This window comes from Leptonotus elevatus, chromosome 1 (genome assembly GCF_054856555.1).
Source record: "Leptonotus elevatus isolate MCC_2025b chromosome 1, RoL_Lele_1.0, whole genome shotgun sequence".
Lineage (NCBI taxonomy): Eukaryota > Metazoa > Chordata > Actinopteri > Syngnathiformes > Syngnathidae > Leptonotus > Leptonotus elevatus.
The window spans coordinates 49,407,522-49,428,501 of record NC_141239.1 but is presented as its reverse complement, the minus strand read 5'-3'; the positions used below and the strand labels follow the sequence as shown (position 1 = coordinate 49,428,501).

General features: G+C 39.3%; 1 protein-coding gene across 3 annotated transcripts in view; it reads right to left on the bottom strand.

Annotated features, from left to right (window-relative positions):
* Nucleotides 1-20,296, bottom strand: part of mei1 (meiotic double-stranded break formation protein 1) — a 46,967-nt gene extending 26,671 nt beyond the window's left edge. For all 3 annotated transcript variants that reach the window (XR_015093960.1, XM_086066849.1, XM_086066848.1), the window contains exons 1-16: nucleotides 20,211-20,296; nucleotides 19,766-19,926; nucleotides 19,095-19,218; nucleotides 18,730-18,780; nucleotides 17,830-17,903; nucleotides 17,267-17,372; nucleotides 14,858-15,067; nucleotides 13,065-13,240; nucleotides 12,504-12,618; nucleotides 11,981-12,100; nucleotides 10,606-10,705; nucleotides 8,370-8,504; nucleotides 6,896-7,010; nucleotides 4,609-4,700; nucleotides 2,261-2,408; nucleotides 2,014-2,125 (exon numbers count right to left, since the gene is read on the bottom strand). Coding sequence is in view for 2 of the 3 variants with exons in the window: in XM_086066849.1 (XP_085922975.1) it covers nucleotides 2,014-2,125; nucleotides 2,261-2,408; nucleotides 4,609-4,700; nucleotides 6,896-7,010; nucleotides 8,370-8,504; nucleotides 10,606-10,705; nucleotides 11,981-12,100; nucleotides 12,504-12,618; nucleotides 13,065-13,240; nucleotides 14,858-15,067; nucleotides 17,267-17,372; nucleotides 17,830-17,903; nucleotides 18,730-18,780; nucleotides 19,095-19,218; nucleotides 19,766-19,909 (1,822 nt within the window). In the remaining variant the exon portion in view is untranslated. The remainder of the gene's footprint in view (nucleotides 1-2,013; nucleotides 2,126-2,260; nucleotides 2,409-4,608; nucleotides 4,701-6,895; nucleotides 7,011-8,369; nucleotides 8,505-10,605; nucleotides 10,706-11,980; nucleotides 12,101-12,503; nucleotides 12,619-13,064; nucleotides 13,241-14,857; nucleotides 15,068-17,266; nucleotides 17,373-17,829; nucleotides 17,904-18,729; nucleotides 18,781-19,094; nucleotides 19,219-19,765; nucleotides 19,927-20,210) is intronic.
* Between the last annotated feature and the right edge of the window lie 684 nt (nucleotides 20,297-20,980).

The window sequence follows — 20,980 nt, the reverse complement described above, 5'->3', positions numbered from 1 at the left end:
TTGCGCCAAGAACACGGCAGTTTAGTAACAGTTGCGAGAAAGATGAAATTCTCACAAAGCGAGCTTGGACTGAGGAGGTGCAAAAGCAATTTTCTCATTTAGCGCCATTAAGCTGTAGTGAGCGGAGAGGACAACGACGATGTCATTCATTCATTTAATGTCCTTAAAATACAAATTATTGGTGCAATTACTTTTTATATTTTCAAAGGTTGATGTGGGCATATGTCACCACCAAGTCGCCGTCTGCCCTTTTCTAGCAAAATACAACTCACGTGTTCTTTCCTGTCTATCTCTCTGATAACCTTGGCTTAGTGGCCCAGCCTTCTGGAAACTCATCTCTGCATGACACTGTTCTTTTCTCAGCTTCCACGAAATGGTTTTCTACTCTGCCTTTGTCTTTTAAATCTTCCTCACCACCACCAGAGTAATTTTACATAGGCCTACTACCATTCTATGCTGTCTAGCTACACTCTCCCCTACCACAACCTTACAGCCACTAATTTTCTTTATATTGTGTCATCTGCACAATATGTTAACTAGCTGTGTGCTTCTCTGGTCTTGTAGGTCACTATGTCCGTCCCTCTTCTGGAAGAAATTGTTCAATACAGCCATTTCCATCCTTTTGGCAAAGTCTACCACCATTCTTTTACTGGATGTGAAACTTACCCATCACTTCTTTATCAACCCTGTTTCCTTCACCAACATGTCCATTAAGATCTGGACCAATCACAACTCTCTCTCTGCCTGAGATGCTCTGAACTACTTTGAAAGAAGAACTACCTCATTCCATTGTCTTTCTCTTCTTGTTCATATTCTACGTTTGGTGCAAGACTGAAAGTCTTAACTTTAAGATAACCTTTAACTTTACCATTAGCCTGGTTCCACATAGAGACAACATTCCTTGCCCCCGAGTAGTCGCTTTTCCATTAGACTTTTTCGGGCTGTGCGGTTACAATGGAATCGCTTTTTGGAAACATCTCGGAGGTGGTTCTAAAACACAGGCCATAAGGCGCTGTGTCATCATTGCAATCTGACAGAGAAGCAGAAAGCTCTGCTGAACACGCCAATTCCCAGGTTTTACAATAGCAAGACAGAGCCGCCTGCTGTCAAAGTAGTAAAAATACAGAATATACAATACACCTCTCGCTGGATCCCATTCACTTGGATGGGAGGTCTCCAGCCGCTCCCCCACTCCGACGATTGTGGCCCCCGCCTCAGGGATGGTGGCTTTGGGCATTGTTACGATGAACCATTGATTTGGAGAGGCGGCCAAATGAATGAGACTGAGCTCTTTATTCCGTATGACTGCGCCCTGGTGGCAAGCTTTTGCATGCCGCTCGCAAAATCACTATCGCACAATTTCATCCATGGTACATATGAAATTGTCAATGTGGTTGAGTGTTGAGATGAAGCACAGTATCCAGTATGTGTACCGTATATATTGGTCTTGACAGCAGGCGACTGGATGGCGGCTGTGTCTTGTCGGCTTAAACCCAGAAATGGCTTTATCGTCTATAGATGAACGCTTCTGTTTATTTGAGTCCTTGATCCAACCCCAACCCCTCCCACATTTTACTGGGCACCTGTTTAGCATCTGCTGTAATGGAAAAGCAACAGAGGCCGTGTGGTGTTGGGCCAAGCGGAGTGGTCTGGTCTGCTGCTTGGGGCTAATGGAAAAGCGACATAAGATAACCCCAGCTCCATTTCTCTTCCTATCTACACCATGGTAAAATAAAAAAACACTGCCCCACAAGCTTCTAGCCTTAGTGCCTTTCCACCCTCTCTCCTAATCATCATTCAGTCTAGTAATTGTCCTGACCACAAGAGGATATTGTAGTAACTAGATCAAGGATGGTCAGAATGAGTTTATGGACAATGAATGTTGGAACAGTCTAGTAGCCATGTTAGCTACTAGGTTAGAGGCCTACAATACATAGCCACCCTGAAATCATAAATATCGACACATTGAATGTAGGCACCTTGAAAGAAATTACATTTCAAAAATTCACTTACCCATCTTATTTGCAAAGGCTGGCATGACAGAGGGAAGGAGGGTGAATTGGAAGGACAAGATTGAGTAGAAGACCTGTAATATCTGAGGATTTGGTGCACATTCACACATCCTCTACATACACAAACAGACAAACACCAAAATCATGAAAACTGTACACAACTGAGAAAAGAGCTTCACAAGATTTAGGTGAGAAGATGACTAAACATATGTTTGCATTATGCAAGGATGTGTGTGGCCAACACTCACAACAATGGTGGGTATCCAGACAGAGTCACAACAACGCAGCACGCATTGGCTTAGAGAATCTAGTGAGTCAGGGCCATGGCTGTTCGTTGATGGAGCTGTGAATGTGTTCTCCTTCAGAACAGGATCTGATGCACACTCCTCAGCCAATCTAGCATACGGTATATACACATAGTAACTTGCTGGTTGAAGTGGCTGGGGAGAGGGAAGTCTGAGCTTCCCTGCTAAAGCTGCTGCCCCCGCGACCAGACCCTGGATAACCGTTTAAACGTTGATAATGGATGGATGGAACTTCCTGTTGTGTCCAGAAGTATTTGGAGAGTTTTTATGAGTCTGCCTCTAAAAATAACCACGATTGATTTGAAATAACTTTTGCAATCGAAGTGACGACTAGTTTAATTTCAGAGGTTGACATTTCTTCCAATTTCATTTTGGCTTTTCCTCTTAGGGGCCCTAATGCAGTCCCACCTTTGCTTTACACTTATCTGTTACACCTCCAGAACACCTCACCACTGTTATGCTGCTCTCAAACATGTCCGGTACTATTCTAGCATACTTCTCTGCCACTCCACCCTTCCAGCGCGATTCGACAACACGCACAGCCTTACATATGAATGGACTGTCAATGCTGCTTGTCAGTAGCGCATTGACAGACAGTCCATTCATATGTAAGTAGAGACTCAGTCATTCATTTTAACCTCCTAAGGCCCAAGCAGTTTCTTACATGCATACGTGGGCATGCAAAGTGCTGTCCACGTATGTGGCCACTAAGCCTTAGGAGGTTTTAAGGCGCACTCCATCCACCTTTGAGACCGCATAGTTGCCTCTGACAAAACAGAGGTGGAGAGTGCATCTAAGTCAACAACAGGTGGTGTGGACTGCTGACGTTCAGGAGACAGAAATACTGCTTGATGGCTGTCAAACTGCCGATGGTAACTTACATTAATCCATTATCTGAACCGCTTATTCCTAAAGACTGTTTTATTACTATTTTATTTATTTAGATATTAGTGCTGTGTTAATGTTGGCAGCATACAATATACCCAAGTGAGCCGACATGATGTCAAAGACAAACCCGTGACTCTTTTTCTTCCATTTTCCTGGTTCATCAACTCCTCAAAGCTTTCTTTCAATCTAGTATTCATCAGACTCATAATCACCCTAACCAGCTGCACATGTTTCCCATTACTATTGGCTCTATTTTGGTGCCAAGTGCAACTCTGGCGTAAAGCTGTCCGTATGGGTGGAGTTTTCTTTCTTTTGGTAGACTTTCGTAGAATTTGAGCCATTAAAACCGGGCACAATGGGTGTTTGCACCATTGTGCATCTTTGTAGAATGGAATGGAACAATGCGTTTTTCCAGCCAATCATAGCGGCCTCCCTAATTTGTAGAGGGAGGAGTATTCGGGGCCAGCCTGGCACAGCCGAAACAGAAACGGACTCGCTGGGCTGCGTGCGTGACATTGTTAGATTATCTTAAAGATCCCCCCCGGATGATGATGTGAGCAATGTGAAAACAACTTTCCCCCACACCGAGTGTGGGACAGACCCTACATGCCTCTTGTTTGGTCTTTGTCACCTACACCTTTGCCCTATGTTGCATTTCCTTGTATTGTTGTATCCTACTCAGTCCTCTCAGTGTCCCACTTCTTCTTTGGTAACCCCTTGTATACTTTTCTGCACTTGAAGGTTCCACCGGCAAGTCTCCTATTCGCGTTTTCTACTGGCGGTTGATGTTGTATTTATTTTTTTAATATTTGGATTAAATCCTCTTCAGAGCTAGAATAAGTGTCTGTGGTTTGGAGACAATATATGTTTTTCGTTCTTCAATTTTGTTTTCAGTAAATAAATGATGGTGACAAATTATGATCACTAAAAATTATGTAAATTAAAGTTACAAAAATGTAAAATGACCAAATACATTTAGGCTACTTGAACACGTGTAATTGATACATTATAAAAAAAATTAAGGCTTTTGTTCCTCATTTATCCATCCCTTAAACATAATAAATTAAAGTGGTAAGTCTTCACCGGAATGCTAGATTTTAGGTTTCATAAAAAAAACAGTAATGGTGATGTTAAGAGGCAAATTCATAAAAACTAAATTTTGGACCAAACTCTATCCTCAAAAAAGGGATAAAGAACAGAGTGTACTGTATATCAAAACCTCATATGATAATGTTCAAATGTTAGTAATCTGGGTACCCTGCCAAAATGTAAAAACAACAACAATGACAAAAACAACAACAATTCAAAACAAAACCTGTCTGCCAAAATAAAGCACAGGACCATAAACATCAGCGAATATAACAAGACTGATCAATTATTAAGTTGTGACTTTCCGGTCTGACCTGCAAGCAGTCTGAAAACAGAGAAGGGACTGGAGTAAAAAGCCTTCTGCCCAAGAGTCCAGGCTGTTGTGCTCTAACTTCTCCAGACTCACCTAATGATAGAGAAAAAGATAGACAGTAATAAAAACTACTCTCATAGCATTTGTTATACCAAGAAGACTAAACAGCACACCACTCAGTTCACAATTTACCCAATAACAATTGAGTCTTGTCCCCAAACCAGATGGCTGGCATAGTACCAGGTCTGACCTGTGAGAGGCAGCATGGTGCCACAAAGTACAAGTATGACTGATATTAGGGGTCTATTTCACAAAGCAGGTTTAGTGAGAACTCTGAGTCAAGAAACCCTGAAATGTGGGAAACTCTGCGTTTTCCGTTTCAGAAAGGGAGGTAACTGAAACCAGAGAAATAGAGGTAACTCTAGCCTGTTTCATAAAAAGAGGTAATTTAAGCTCTCGATCAGTTACTGTAGTAACATGTTCCGTGAACCAAACCTGGTCGGTTGCAGGTTTTTCGCAATGAACCTCAAGGTTTTTTCTGTCCCCGCCTCCTTTCAGCCACACATGTATTTCATTCATAAAGTTCGCTGCGGCGAGTTTTTGCGTAAATACGCCTTTATAGTCTATAGCGTAAAGTCCAGTCTTTTGTCACAAACACTTTTGACAATGACTTTATTGATGACGGTGTTGCATTATTGCGCAGGGAATTAAATATTCGTCGTGAGATTGTTATCAGACCGCGCATAGATAGGATGGCATTTCCTTTTTGAGCGGTACCGTTTCACACCGCAGTCCATAATCTACATACGTAACTTAATCCGTCCTTACATTTGCAACATTACCAGCCATACAGTATGCGCGCTCACATCACACTATATATTGTGTTGCGCTCCGTTTTTTTTCTTATAACCTTTTAAATAGTGTTTTTTATATTTCATTTTAAGTCAAGTGCGCTTCTCCCCCGCAGGATTGCACCCAAATTAAATGAATTAATGAGCTACTATTCAACAGGTTTCCCCTGTAATATTATTGTGATTGCAAAGGACTACATTTAAATGTACGCATTGACCCGACACCCGAGCAGCAACGTTCTCCCACGCCGCCTTCCTCTATGGGGAGCTGCTGCGGTGTTGCATTTATTTTTCTAAAGACATGTTCAAATTCGCCATATAATCACATTTCGATTTTCATTTGAGAAGGGTAAAAAAAACAAAAAAAATAACGCAAAAGCAGAGGGCGGCGCCGCGCTGTGCGCTTCCCTGTAGCCATAGTGACTCCACGAATCGGGGCTCCATTGATGTGGACTTTGTAGTGTAGTGGCAACAGCAAGTGAAACTACTCTGCATTGATATAACTACCTCAAATCAGCTGTCTTGGAACCGAAAACGCAGTTTCCTATCTCAGGGCATGTCAACTCGCTGTTCAGGGTTAGTCTCTGTGTTTAGTAACATGCTTTGTAAAATGGACCCTAGGAGTACTAGTAGCAGCTAAGCGTATTAGCCATGGTGGTAGTGGAAGTAGTAATAGATTAAATAGAAAAAAATTTAATTTAGGGGTTAGGGTTGCTTGAGTTTGCTTGCTGAGTGGCTATCATTACGCTCCAATCAAGATCACACAGTACGTGGTTTGACCATCCTCTGTGTTTACAGCACATGAGGGGTTTTCATTATAAATACAAACATCTTTCCAATTGTTGACTGACCGTTTTCAGAGAAGATTGGGAAGGGAAAAAATCACTCTAAACACATCACACACTACTAGATAATTTCTTTATGGTCATCTTTTGAAACATTTGGCCATTTCCTGGCTTTATCAGAAGGGTTAATATTAATTCAAAATCAGCCAGATGATCTTCAGGTGTGTACCAGGCTTTGTACTTCAAAATCATGACTCAAAGTCAGCCAGTTTTATATCGAGGCACCTATCTATTTTATTATGAAAAATAAAGTGAACAAGCTTTGCATTTAAAACAACCTTACCTTTAATTTGATTAAACAACACCATGAATATAAAACTTGATACATCTATAAATCACTCAATAAATCTTAAAGGCTTTCTTTTTGCCATGAGTTTGTTTTAACAGCAACATAAGTATGTTACTTTTATTTAATGACAAACAAATGTAGCATGAAAAAAAATATCTGGTCAGAAGAATTTGAAGATGCAGACCAATGTGTAACTGCATAGCAATGCAAGAAAAGACCTCAGAACAGGATGAATAAACAAGGTATATAATTGGACCTTTTATGCATGTTTTCTATACGCTAGATAGATCAAAGCAAACTCACTCTACTTCGCTGACTACTCGAGGCAGGTATGGGAAGCTCAGAGAATCTGTTTGTGATGGCCTCCAGTATTCCTTGTAACTCCTGGTATTGGACTGGTCTGGATTGGTGGTTCAATCTGGAGAAGTTAAAACCAACGGTTGACATTAAAATGTGGTAATATAGTGACCTAGAGCCATATTCCCGCATTCGTGCGTCTTTTTGCGCAGTCTTTTTTTTCTTTTCTTTTTTTAACATGCCAGGCTTGCGCACCTTTCATCTACACGCATCCTCCCGTCCAAACTTCTCACATACTCACTTTACGTAGCTTGGGAATATGTGCACAACCACCAAACAAACATAATTCATTTAAGTCTTACGCCCAATTTACACTGACTACGGAACGGACGTGGTGCGTTTTCCGTACGGCCGCCGCAAGGAATAGAAAGCATTCGAGTCTGCGTGTCAATTCACACCAGCTGCAGTGCGTTGCGTATACGGTACGGTGCGGAACGGATGCAGCGCTGCATTAGGTTGCCGCAAGCATTCTATTTTTTCCGGACGCCACATGCGGATTTTCATGAAGCTGGAAAAATTACACGAGACGGACAGGAAGTCGAGCGTCGGCATCAAGGTAGATCCGGTATATTTCAAAATAAAACCGTTTGCAAGCTCAGAATAAATTAAACATGACAAAAAATAATACTTTTTAAACACAAAACGTACTTACCCATGGTAGAAGAGCCATGGTAGAAGTCCCAGAAATAATGTCCAAAAGCATATCGATCATGTGACAACAGGCAAGTGTGGCTATTGTTTACCAATTGGACTCTATATACACGGTTGTTATCGCGTGAACTCAACTATCCAATGTGAACCCCCGTGATCTTGCGGTCTGACGGGTTAAGATTTTCAGACCCGGACAGCTCACACAACGCACGCAGTGTGAATTGCAGTCCATGCGGCGGCCGTACAGAAAACGCACCGCGGCCTTTCCGCAATCAGTGTGACTTGGGCATTAGGCTGGCTATAACTCATGGAGCACAGGTTTTTCTTGAGACATCCATTTAAAAGATATAGTACTTTTTAAACAGGTAAATAATACCTTACTGATGTGTTGCTGCTTGTGGGACTTGCGCAACATTCTGTCTAACACACTGCCACCTACCCCGCCTACTGCATGAAGCCAGGCAGGGATCGCCCACATTATAGGGGTGCTCCACCCAGAGTTCGTACCTGGCACAAAGGTGCGTAAATGGCAGATTTGAGTGGACGGTAGAATGGGGGAATATGGCATTTAGTGACCTGGCTCATTTTGTGTGGTAGTCGGTCGGGTAAACATGAAGCGCTGTGTGTTTGTTGGACTGACCAATCAATGTCAACCAATGTCACCAGTCCTGAAAGGTATTCCAATTTTACAGCTTTTGCAATATGAAGGAACACAACATCCACGTGTCTTTGGCATTACAATGTGTGTGGCTGTCATGCTTATTTGTACCGAAAGAGGATGGAGGCAGCACTGGCAGCTTGTGTGGCCACTCTCGGGCAGGGAGAGGAAATTCCACAGACCACAGCCTTTGAAACGGCTACAAATGCTGGAGGACTGAGGAATAAGTGCACATTTGTGGGCTGCCTGCACAAACACAGACACACAAACATACACAAGCACACACTACTATTTAGCAAAATTCAACTAAGTATACCGTACTTGTAAATCACCTGACTTTATTTAGGTTCCTACCCTACATCTTAAGATAAATTCAATTCAAGACTTTTTAATTCCACTTCGAACTAAATGTAAACGCCACGTCACAATGTTCCCAATGTTCCAGGTTTTCCAAAGTTGCTAGAGTACATACATGATGTGCATCTGCTCTTAAGAGTCCTGACTAAAACTGTTTTGTTGGTTCCGCTATTGTGATTGTGTGATATCATATTACCAAGAGAGATTCAGTCAATATTTATTTTTTCTTTAATGTTAATTCATTTTGAGATTTTAGTATTTACAAACATAAAATCTTGCAGTCATGTATTAAAAAATATGACTTTTTAAATACTGATTTAAAAGATTTTGATGCCAGTTAAAGTCCTGTTTATAGATTAATGGTTTCAAAGCATTTTACAACGTTTTAAGGATCCGCAGAAACTCAGTTATTATACATGAATGGAAGTAATGTTTTTAATACTGTACTAGCTTTTGACAAATGGCTATTAAAAACATAACAACATGCTGTTAATGTAAGTTATGCACAATTGTTTCTTGTTTTTTTTTAATAAAAAAAATTCACTTCTTAACCTACAGAAGACACAGAGATGGCAAACACATAATAATAAAAATATGACTACTATTGACATTCCAAATATTGACATTTGTCACTGCTACATTATGCAGCACCAAAACTATTGTTTCGCTGATGCCACAATAGTAGTCTGCCTTTCAATTCTGCGTACACACACACGCACGCACACACACACACACACTAACTGTATACTGTACTGATCCTTGTCTTACCCTAGCCTTACTGTAAACTATGATGTTTTTGTTCTTTGCTGAGGGATCGAGGACTATTTTACAGATGGAAATTAGCATGCTGCTAAATCTGGTGCAGCCATCTTTTAACGTGTCTGCACACCACTGTCCTTCTTAAATAAAGAAACTAAAAACAAAAAAAAACCTAATACCACAAACAGGCTTCTACTTTGCTCTCAAAACTATGATGAGCCTTGATGTAATTTGGGCCCAATTACACATACTGTACTGCACTTATGCTTGTTCAGCACTTTAAGAGCACTTACTGCTTTATACTCTGTCACACAATGTGAAGGACAACATTTCCTAAGCTATCTACAATATCTGTAATTTGTGACCGGGGAAAAATCCAATTAAAATTATGTCAACCTTCCAAATATGTGACAGTATTTTACTGGCTGCTGATATACAGACACTTACAAGCCAGCAGACAGTTCATTTAAATCTAATTAAAGTTCCAATTACAAATTATACAGTGCTCAACATACATGAGTACACACCCTTTCAAAAGTAAGCTTTTTATCCATTTCTCAGTAAGCAGCACACAAGTCGTTTTTCATTATTTTGATGTTGATTTTGAAATCTTGTTTATGGTTGAATTCTTGCAAATTAAAATGATTTAAATATCTACAATAATGGTTTGCCAGACTTCAATTGGTGTGTCACCATGAATCAATAGTTATTGCATTGCATTGAACTCACTGCATACAAACGTTTAGAGGACTATTGTGTATAGAGACGACAAAAATGAGACAACAAAATTAATTAATTGGATTGAGATGGGAAAATAGTCAACCACTGCATACTCGTGGTTCCGCACCCGCGTTTTTTGCATATTCACAATATATATATATATTTTTTTTAAACACATTTTAAAATTCTCCCAGTTTTTTTTTTTTGGAAGGGGGGTTGGAGGAAAAACAAATTCTCTCAATGCATTTCAATGGATGTTAATATTATACACGGATTTTCGCTACTCACAGAATGGCCCAGTCTTTATCCCCTGCGAATAGCGGGGGTCGATTCTATAGTAGGCTACATACACTATTCAGTTAAATGAACTCGCCAATTTTAATTCAACCCATTTTACGCTATTTGTAGTAGGAAATGTCATGTCTATCCTCCTGAGATTTTAATCTAGTAGACATATTACAAGTGTAGTGCTGTCATTTTAAAACACTTTTTGCTACTGAGCATGTCCAACCTTTCTAGCAACTCAGTGAGGAGAAAAAGCCCTTGCTTCAGCACGTCCACGTTGGTCAGCTGCTGTGCCTGCTTCAGACTGTGCACCAGGAATTCAATACCTAACACACACACACACACACACACACACACACACACACACACACACACACACACACACACACACACACACACACACACACACACACACACACACACACTAGCATGTATCTGCTGCATCACAAAATGAAAATTAAATAAAACAAAAAAACATGGTCTAAAAATTTGAATGCATCACACCTATTAAACAATGGCAGCATTATGACTTTCTAATTTACTTGTACGATACTGTGAATCTGATCTCCTAGAGTCTAGGGGGCGCAAATCCACAGCCCGGGACTGCAGGATGGCATTTTGTGGAGCCACACTTGACATCAAAGTTCAATGTTAGTGATCCCCTAAACCACCCCACCTTCCCTCACGTTTTTTGCCATATTGGTGCCCTGGGCGTTGAGCGTGCGAGCGCACGTGGATCTTAAATCACTTATGTGCAACCATAGCTAAGGCTTATGACAGGCTTTGGCAAAAAAAATAAAAAAATCTGAATTGACACCAAGTGGAAGGAAAAGACATCTTGTGTCCTAGTCTGAGTCATGCCTTTTTCAAAACCTGCCGTGAAGAGGAAGGTTGGCATTGACAACAGCCAAATTCAAGAAAAACTTGCTTTTTCCTAAGCACCAAGACATGTCTTGAATGCAGAAAGAAAGTTGCAGCGCTCAAGAGATCGCCATTACTCAGCTAGACATGTTAAAGAGTATGCAAAGTACCAGTGAGATGTGAATGATCATCAGGACATCAATCGTGTTCATGTTCAGAAGAAACAATAATGTTCTGAAGATTGGATTAGTTGTACTTTTAGGAATACTTGAACCATTTTTTTGTGTGGAAAACTTGATGCGGCCCAGACCAACCCAGACTCCATGTCCAGCGGTCCCAACTTTAAATTGAGTTTGAGACCCCTGCCCTAGACAATTTAATCAAATCAATAGTCAAACATTATTCAGATTTGTCAAAGATCCCTTTCCTCAATTCTTAAGTCTTTATCTTACCAAGATATTTTGGACAAAGACAAGTTGGATGAGTTCCGTGTGGAAAAGATCAAGTGATTTGCAACTGGGCCAGTTGTGACTGCAGGCCAGGCCCTTTCATCCAAAATAGCAGTCTGATTGAAATATTCCCAATTTCTAATGCCTTATAGGGATTTGATCACAGGTGCCTCACTACTTTTCGCCCTATAGTAGGTGTGTGTATTGTCGGAAGTTTCAAGAATTTTCAATTAATTTGCCACAAGTTTACTGCAAACACAAAGTAAACTGGATGATGGCAAGCTCCCTCACCATAAACTGAGTGACACTGGGAGAAGAATAATGGGTCTTCAATCAGTAGCACCAAACAGCTGTAGACAGACCACAGCAGTACCTCACTATTTGTATCACCCAACCGGTCGAACAGAAACTCTTTTAGGAAAGAGAAAGAGAGAGAGAGGGGGGGGGGTCATTTCAGACAAAACAAATACCAATCTCAGAGACAGAGAATTAGAAATGAATGAAACACTAAGGGCTCTATATCGATAGACGGTGTAGCTGCGCTCGAGCATAAAAGCTACAGCATCCTCATTTTCGTGCAAGCCTTCATTGTAACAAATTGGCCGTAGAATTTACAAGAAATAACTGTCAAAAAAGGTTGCCAGTTAATTCTTGAAAAATCGCATTAAATTGCTGTGAAAATCTATTACAGTATTTTACTGGATCTTTCACAAGTATTTAGTGTATGTGAATTACAGTTACTTACTGAATTTACTTGATTTTTTTTTCAAGAAAATAGAGCCCTAAGTGTTTTTGGAATATATGTACATTTTACCTGGTATGTCAGCTTTGATAAAAGGAGCACCATACTGAATGGGAGAATGAACAAGAATAGATGCAATACACTTTGCACTGGTCGCCTGCAATGTATCATCACCACTCAGCAGTAACTGGAAATACGAGAATGGGCTTTGTTAGAAATCACCAATCACATAAAGATACACAGATGTGAAAAGGTTTGCAGAGTTTACACAACATTTACTATTATTGTTTAGTTTGAAAGGGTTATGACAGCTGGAGATGCAGCGGTACAAATGAATTGTCTTTTTATTATTTTATGTTATTTCTAGTGTTCTACCTGTAGATTTTTGAGTTTTTTGTATAACTGTACAAAGTCATCAACAAAAATCTCATGAGCTGTTCTGCCATGTGAGCCCACACGAGATAAGCTAACCCAACAACATCTACACATCGATTTCCCAGACATGAAGCAAAAATATTTATCCAGAGCAGAACCCCTTGATTCCCTTGTCAAAGACCCATTAATCCAGGATTAGACCTTCTCAGTATCCAAATGCAAGTTTTGGTCATGCAGGCAGGATGTTTGGACAGAGACCTTTTTCAGAATGAGAGGGAGATGGCAGTGGTCAGGAATCTGTTGCTCTTGGTTTTGGCTGAGGGTTTGACTGTTGGAAATTATGTTCTGATCCGGGCTGCACATGAATTGATCACTAGCGTTGCTCATAAGAACTGCAACTGCTTCTTCCCACTGCACTAGAATCCACAGTAAAGCTATGAGATGGAAGATATGGTGTCAAAACAGTTAATGGCATATGAAACATTATACAAGGCACTAATAGACATTAATATGTTTATAGTCATACAAGAAGCTGTTTTATACTGTATATCAGCTATGAAAACAGCAGTCTCTGAATCACTACTGTAGTGTGCTACTGTACATCAACATGTTACCACAATAGTTCTGTTCGAGGACTATAAAATGCTGAATAAATGCAATGTGCTGATACATTGCATGATGAATAAAACATGTTTTAATACACACTGTAGTGTTGAGGTCATCAAAAAAAATAGAGCACATTAAACGTTAATATGAACCCCACTAGTCTCATGTGGAGGGTTGAACAATAAGTGCTGCTGATGTATAACATAAAGCAGATTAATATAGGCCAATCTAAATTCAGATGAATGTACTTTTTCCAAAATCCTGAACACTTATGAAGTGCAGAAAATCAAAATGGAATACAAATACAATTCACTCAAGCCCGATTCGATTTTCAGTTCCCGATTTTCGATTCAATTAGAATTTTCTGACAATTTCATCTTTCTTGCAACTGTTACTATACTGCCATGTTCTTGGGGGTGGGGCGTGGGGGGGATGTTGTGGAGGCGGGAGTGGTTACCGCTCCAAAAATTGCGTGGGAAGTCAGTGTGTAAACCAAATTTAATAATAGCCAAGCAAAAGTGAAAAGGACTGTAAAAAAGTAAAACATAATATTATATTATATATATTTGTATATATCTAAACTCTGAAAAAAATTGGGGGCGCTATTGCTCCCTGAAGCAAATTTGCTCTCAGCTGTCAAACTTTGTGGGTGTATTTGTGCTGATATATCATTAGAGCAATATCCTTAGTGATTAGGACGTTAACAGGGGGGAGTGCATATGTGGAGTAATTTTGGCACAGCGGACGCAGCGCATTCTTAGTGGAAGTTTTGAAATCACACATTGTTTTCTTAATTGTGATTTCAATCTCAATCAAAAAATCGTGATTGTTATTTTTCCAGCCCAATTATGTACTCTAACCACATACACTACAGCAGTTGTACACAAGAATGATTTTATTATTTACACATAAGTGTATACAATAACCTTGTATACTTAATGAAAATTGTTGATAAACTCATACTATGGACTTGTCATTCAAAGCAGTGTAAATCTAAATAGCAAAGGTACTAGTGTAAGTGCCATTGAAAGGGAATGGTGTGGGGGGGGGGGGGGGGGTAATCTGATGTATTAAATATATTTTAAAAAATTGTCAGATTAATCTGTAATCGGTATTCTTTTCTGGCAAAAATTGGTATCGGAATTGGCCTAAAAAAATGCATATCGGTCGGGCCCTAATTGATGTTGTTAATTAGACTGCTCGTGTGCATTCTGGCCTAACTTTATCGGCCTTTTACCAAATAAAAGACTTATTTATCATCAGTAAGCGTCATTATATCAGTAACATGTGCTGCCTTTTTCAAAATTCTAATGAAGAAGATTCATCTAGATTAACTCAAGAAGTGGAGTGATAATAATCTGAAATAAAATAAAATAAAATAAAAAATCTATGCCCAGCACTAAAAATTAATAATAACACTCTAACACAGTAACACTTTTACTCACCAATACAATTGTTGATGAGCTGGGGGCAACTGGCATTGGCAAAGGTCTGCAGCAACAGGACACAGACTCGGTCCCGAATGGTGATTGGCAGGGACTGTGCTACTGATCCCCCACAGGTCCCCAACAATTTGAGCCAAACATAGACAACTGATGCCTTCACCCCATCATCCGGATATAGCAAAACCGAGCACAGGCACTCAAGTAAGGGCACTGGAGGACAAAGGGGATTAAACATGCTGGGCTGGAAGAAGATTTACAAACAAATATAAAACAAAAAAACAGTATTGGTGCAACTGTGACTAAATATTGTCTAAATACTGTAATGTATGCATTATGTGAAAACCCATAACATTAAAAAAAAAAAAGCTATGTTTGTGAGTATACAGTATGTGTGTGTGTGAGTGTGTGTGTGTGCCCACATGTGTAGAAAAAATAGCCATTGGCAGCAAAGTTCTGCTGTTAAGTTCCAGTTTAACAAGCCTTCTAGCTGTGACCAAAAATGAACTAACACCAAATGTTGCCATTAAGATGAGTGCAGCGGTTCTGCTACAGGGAAGAGCTGAAACAAAATGAGAGGTGGAAGCGAGAATCAACAAAAATGAGTGCAAATCACATGCTCATTACTCTTAGTTGTGATGAGAAAGTGTAGCACTGATTTGAAAAAGGTTTGTGCTAAGGAGAAAATTGCAAAAGAAAGATAGCTCGAGGTTGAATGAGACAGTTGTAGGTGAGGTAGGGACAAGTGTACAGATCAAATGAATGGAGGAACAAAGCAAGACAGGCAGATACCACACAGCTACTTGGGAAAAAAAGAATCACCCATTAAAATTAATAAGGTTTAGTTAGGTTCAAGCACTATAAAATTTTTGCGAGAAAACATTAACATTGACATAACTTAGATATGATTTCCAGCGAAATAGAGGCTTTATTGTTAACAAAGCCATTTAATGATCATCCATATCTCTGATTTATAGAATGTACATCGCTAACAGCCAGCTAAAAGCCTGAACTCAAATTATAGCTCAAATAAGCAAAGCTGTCAGATAGATCCAAGCAGATAAAAACTGTTTTATATGTCCGTAAAGGTCAAGTAATACCACATAAACAGGTTGTAGAGAGCGACTGGAAGAGGGAAGTAAAGGAGCATAAACAGTGCTGCAAACGGGAGGAGAAACTCAGCCGAGGAGAGACAGGAAGCGTTGACTAAGTAGGCGAGTCAAGCTGAAGCCAGGCTGCTCTGTGAAGCAGATCAAGAGCCAAGCAAGGCTTCCAGACATGTTTGATTAAACCAAGGAATATGAGGCGGCCAAGATGAAACTCAGGCAACAAGAAAGGGAAGAGGAAGGGGGAGGAGAGGAGGCTGAAGACACAAGTGACAGAAAAAAGTTGGAAAAGCAAGGAATACTAAGAGGAAAAATAGGATGACGTTGACAAAGGTGCCAAAGTAAAATGAGTAAAGGGTGGAGTCAACACTGGCTACAATGGAGTATGATGTGAAGTCGATCTGATAGGTAGACAGGCAGACAGCAACTGTGTTCATGTTGTCAGTCAAAACAACCCCACGGAGATGTGTTGAGTGACAGGCCACCGACAGACATCCAGTATACAATCAATAGGGGTAGCCTGCATCTTGCATCAGCATCAGGCGCCTCAATACTATTTGCTTCCAACTGGAGCTTGTAAAACCCACAAAGATGCTCATCAAGGTGAACAAATTGCAAAGAAAGAAGCACATGAGTGGATTTCACAAGGCCGACTGAAAGAATCGTTCTTTAAAAAAATAATTCATTCAATACCTGTGGGATGTCATAAACAAATACTGCATTGACTTTATATTGAATGACTACTTGTGGAGAGACTCTGCTGTTATAATGCACAGATGTAGTCGGTAAATGCGGCAATTAATCATTGCCAACAGCCGCCCAAAATATCCACACACTCGCATTTATTCTTGCCCTTTTTCTCTCTTTGCAGCAAGCCGCTTCTTCCTTGACAATGCAGTTCAAAAACAAATAATACAGTATACTGTATATCCAGCCACAAAATCCGAAACAGGGTCACATTTTTGTAGCGCGTTGGTAGATGTGCAGCGTGTTACTGTAAATCGCTTGGTGTTCAAATGTGAACTGCAATTTTTTTGCGGTGATCCACTTCAGCCACATTCGGCTGCATCGCTCGGACCTGAAAAAGCGTTGATGGAGATTTAACAAGGTAATAATTGGGGTGAAAAGCTTGTTTTCCCCTCAACCTGAAGACATTTGAATACAATGAAATTGCGTGGATGTTCATACATGAACGTAAGTGGAGGCCAGTTGAGAGTCGCATGAGGCGGCACCAACACAACATAATTGTTACAACTCCTTTTGAGTTTACAGCTTGCTATCTTACATTAGTAAAATAGGGTCTCACCATACTGAGTCACCAGGATAAAGGCAACACTGGGAACTGTTTCCACCAAACTCCCTAAGAAGTTGAACGTTGGCAGGAAGCCCTTCACGTTGAGCTGGTCAATCACCTAGAGCAGTTATAAAAACTATAAAACCACATAACACAACACTGACACAAAGATAGACATCAATATAATTCTAGAGGTGGATAGAGTACTCAAATCAATTCCAAAGTTTTGGAAAACTTATGAGTTATCAGCATATCTGAAAATGGTCCTGCCTCATTTTCCAGAAACATTGTATGTACATTTCTATTCACGCACAATTCAGATCAGGTGAATTGTGTTTAGTATTTCTCTATTTTCCACCTGCAGTGCATGACGGCTGCTCCTGTTTTTAACCACTGCTTCCTCCCCCAAAGGTTACACAACAGCAGAAAGGGGAGACATGCATGACTTGTGTTTACTAAACAACTGTTGGAGGATGTGTTGTTGGTTGCAAAAGTGATGCTACATGTTTAAGGGTACAGAACATGTGCACATAAGGAGATTTTACCCTCTCTAAATGTGTTAGCGTCTTTCTTACCTGTTTGTTTATTTGATCCAAAACATAGTGTAACGGCAGCTCACTCTGGAGCTCCACCAGCAACAGAACCAGAACTAAACAAGACATAGAGAGAAACATTTATGGTAGCGTACCAAACAGGTAATTATATGTGTTGAAGTTCATGTGAACTGAATGCAACCAATAAAGACAGCACATTACAATGGTAATCATTAAGAAACCTTAATACAAATTGAACAGCTGTGTAAACCTCTGGCAGCCCCCCCCCCCCCCCCCAATGATTGTATGTTTAAAATTTGACGAGTATTTATTGACTTTCTCTGTAATCTACGGCCATAAATTGAATTTAAAGCTCTTACATTAGTATTAGTAATGAACACAATGCTTATGTGACATCTTCATTGATTGATAAGACGACTAATGATTATTTGGATCCCTGCTATGGATACTGTACATAATTAAATATACATCTCACCTAACAATGGGTTTATGAGCGATGAATTTGGTTAATTGCATCTTCTTTTACTTGCCCAAAACACATAATATAACTGCATTGTTCTGTGTTGATATCAAATGAGTTTCAAAATCTTCACATATCGCAAGTTCCAAGAGCAGTGCAGTATAACATCAAAGTTTTCCCTGAGGCCTTCTTAAACAGCAGCTGTAAAATCATTCTGTCACTTGTATTCGAACTTCTGGCTCAGCATTGGAAAATGTTGGTTCACAGAGATGTCAGCAATAAAGGATAAAGAACACAGCAGGCTAATGTGAGTGTTACAATAAAAAGTCATAACTGTCAGAGCACAGTGGAGGAATATTAGTCATGCACTTCTACGCTGTTACAATTAGAGTTACAAGTTATGGAAGTTGTATTTATGTTTCTGCACAACATAAGAATGCTTGTGCACATTTGCTCTTTACCTTGATCCACTTTTTCTAGAGTGGCTGGGTCCACCATAGTGTGAAGCATCCCTGTAGAGAGATCAATGATGATGGGCTTAATTTAATACGGTAACATAAATGGCGATGCATGTATGTTCCCTCCCGTGGTGGCCATGATTTGCTCAATATCTTTGCCTTTTGTATTGATTTGCTCAATAACCTTTTATTGTGATGTCAGGCAAACATCAACATTGCATTCAGGAGAAGGTCTGTGTTGGAGGAGAGGTTGAAGTGATGGATGCTGTTTTTCATTTGGAATTAATTAAATCAAGTTCCACATAATGACATTTCCTATACAAATAATTATTGTTTGACGTCCACCTCTGTGCAGTGATGTTTCTTACCCAGTAGAGAATGTATCAAATGCAGGGAGACTCGGTGGTCCTGTTGGAGCAACTGCCTCAACGCCCCAGGAAAACTCTTTAGCAATCCACTAACAGCAGACAAAGAATAAGCCTTCCTGACTGACTGTGAAAAACAGAGAACAAGGAATGGAAGAAATCAAGTATCAAAAAATGTTTTCCAAAAATGATAACAGATGAAAATAAAATATTTATACACAAGTAGGCAAAATTGTTGGAAGTTGTAACCCTTCTGTTTAAGAAAGAAACCCCTACAAAGCCACTAAAGTAACTTGAAACTGGCAATAGTAATAAATAAATAAACTTCAAATCATAACTAATGACAATCAGGCATTGTTTTTAAATTGTGATCAAACAGAATTACTTAAAAAAGATAATAATAACAATAATATAACTTACTATTAGCATTAACAACGTGACATCTTTTTGGTATTATCTAAAAAAAATTTGTCAAGGCCAGTTTAATTTCATTGTGTTTTAAAATCATCCTATTTTAAGTATTTATTAATTATTCCATTTGTCAATGTCAAGATATTTCAGTGACCTTTGGAGGTTTATTATATATTTGTAGTTTAAGCAAGGCAACCAATTACCATTAAAATAATCAATTTTTTGGGGGTGGGGGGTCAACAACAAAATCAAATGTTACTCACTGAAATATCGTCACTTTCCAGCATTTCAATCATACATGTTACGCAGAGAAGTAGCCCCCCTCCATCTACAGGCCCCAGGCGCCCACTCCATCTTGGGTCGTGCCTGAAGTGAATCTTGTCATATATAATCTCCTCGCTTGCCATTTTGGTGATATCACATTCTAAATCTCACACACACAAACAATACACGAATTACTATCTAGAAAATAATTGTAAGTGTTACATTAACAGCAGATGAACCATTATGTTTAACTACTGGTAATTAGCTGCAATATATCCAATGAAGCTAAAGCTAATACTTACTAGCTAACTGCTGCTATTAATTAAAAAAAAAAAAAAGGAGAGAAAAAAAACGTATTTGTGTTTAGTAATGGTTTTCCTGTTCTATGTCCCTATAATTCTTGACTCTTGACTATATTTACAACATTTAATAACATTACATTACCTTTCTGTATTCTGTAACAGCAGCAACAATCCGTGTGTAATAATGCTAATGCTAGCTAGCTAACAGCAAGAATGCAATGGCCTCCCGTTTTTTAACACGAAACTTTATTGATATGAACATGAGTGACAAAATCCGTTTGTAGTGAAAATAAATACCACATGGACGATTCTTCCACAAGTCCATTATAAATAATTAAATCCATCACTTTAACAGAGACTTAAGATTTATAGAAAGTAATGTCAAAAGTTGAAGAGATAAAGAAAATTAAGTATATTAGCTTGCCCTCCCTCATTATTTCAGAATTGGAACAATTAGGCAACTATGTTAAAAATTAAGTGCTTGAAAATAAAAGTATCGCAGACTAGCACCTTTGTTTGTTGTGAAGGTCACTTTTGCCACTTCCATGTCAAAAAAGGCAACTAACGGAACCAACATTTTAAAATGTAATCTATCTCGCTTAAGACACACCTTATACAACCGTGCTCTCTCTTGTCTCTTAAATTTTATCCTAAAAATAAACAATCACTTATGTATATCCGTGTGGAGATGTAAATAATATTGTTAGTGTAAAAATCCGTTTGAACTCACAATATTCAACCTCTCCGAATGCATTTTCATTGTACAGGAAGTGGTCGCAAGTTTGTAACAGCTTGATAAAAAGGTCACGGTGACAATATTTGGAATACTATATTTGTGCTTCAACAGAGTCAATCCATCAGCCTGTGGCCACAGTGATAGAAATATATTTTACAGTCAACGAAGCAAGAAGA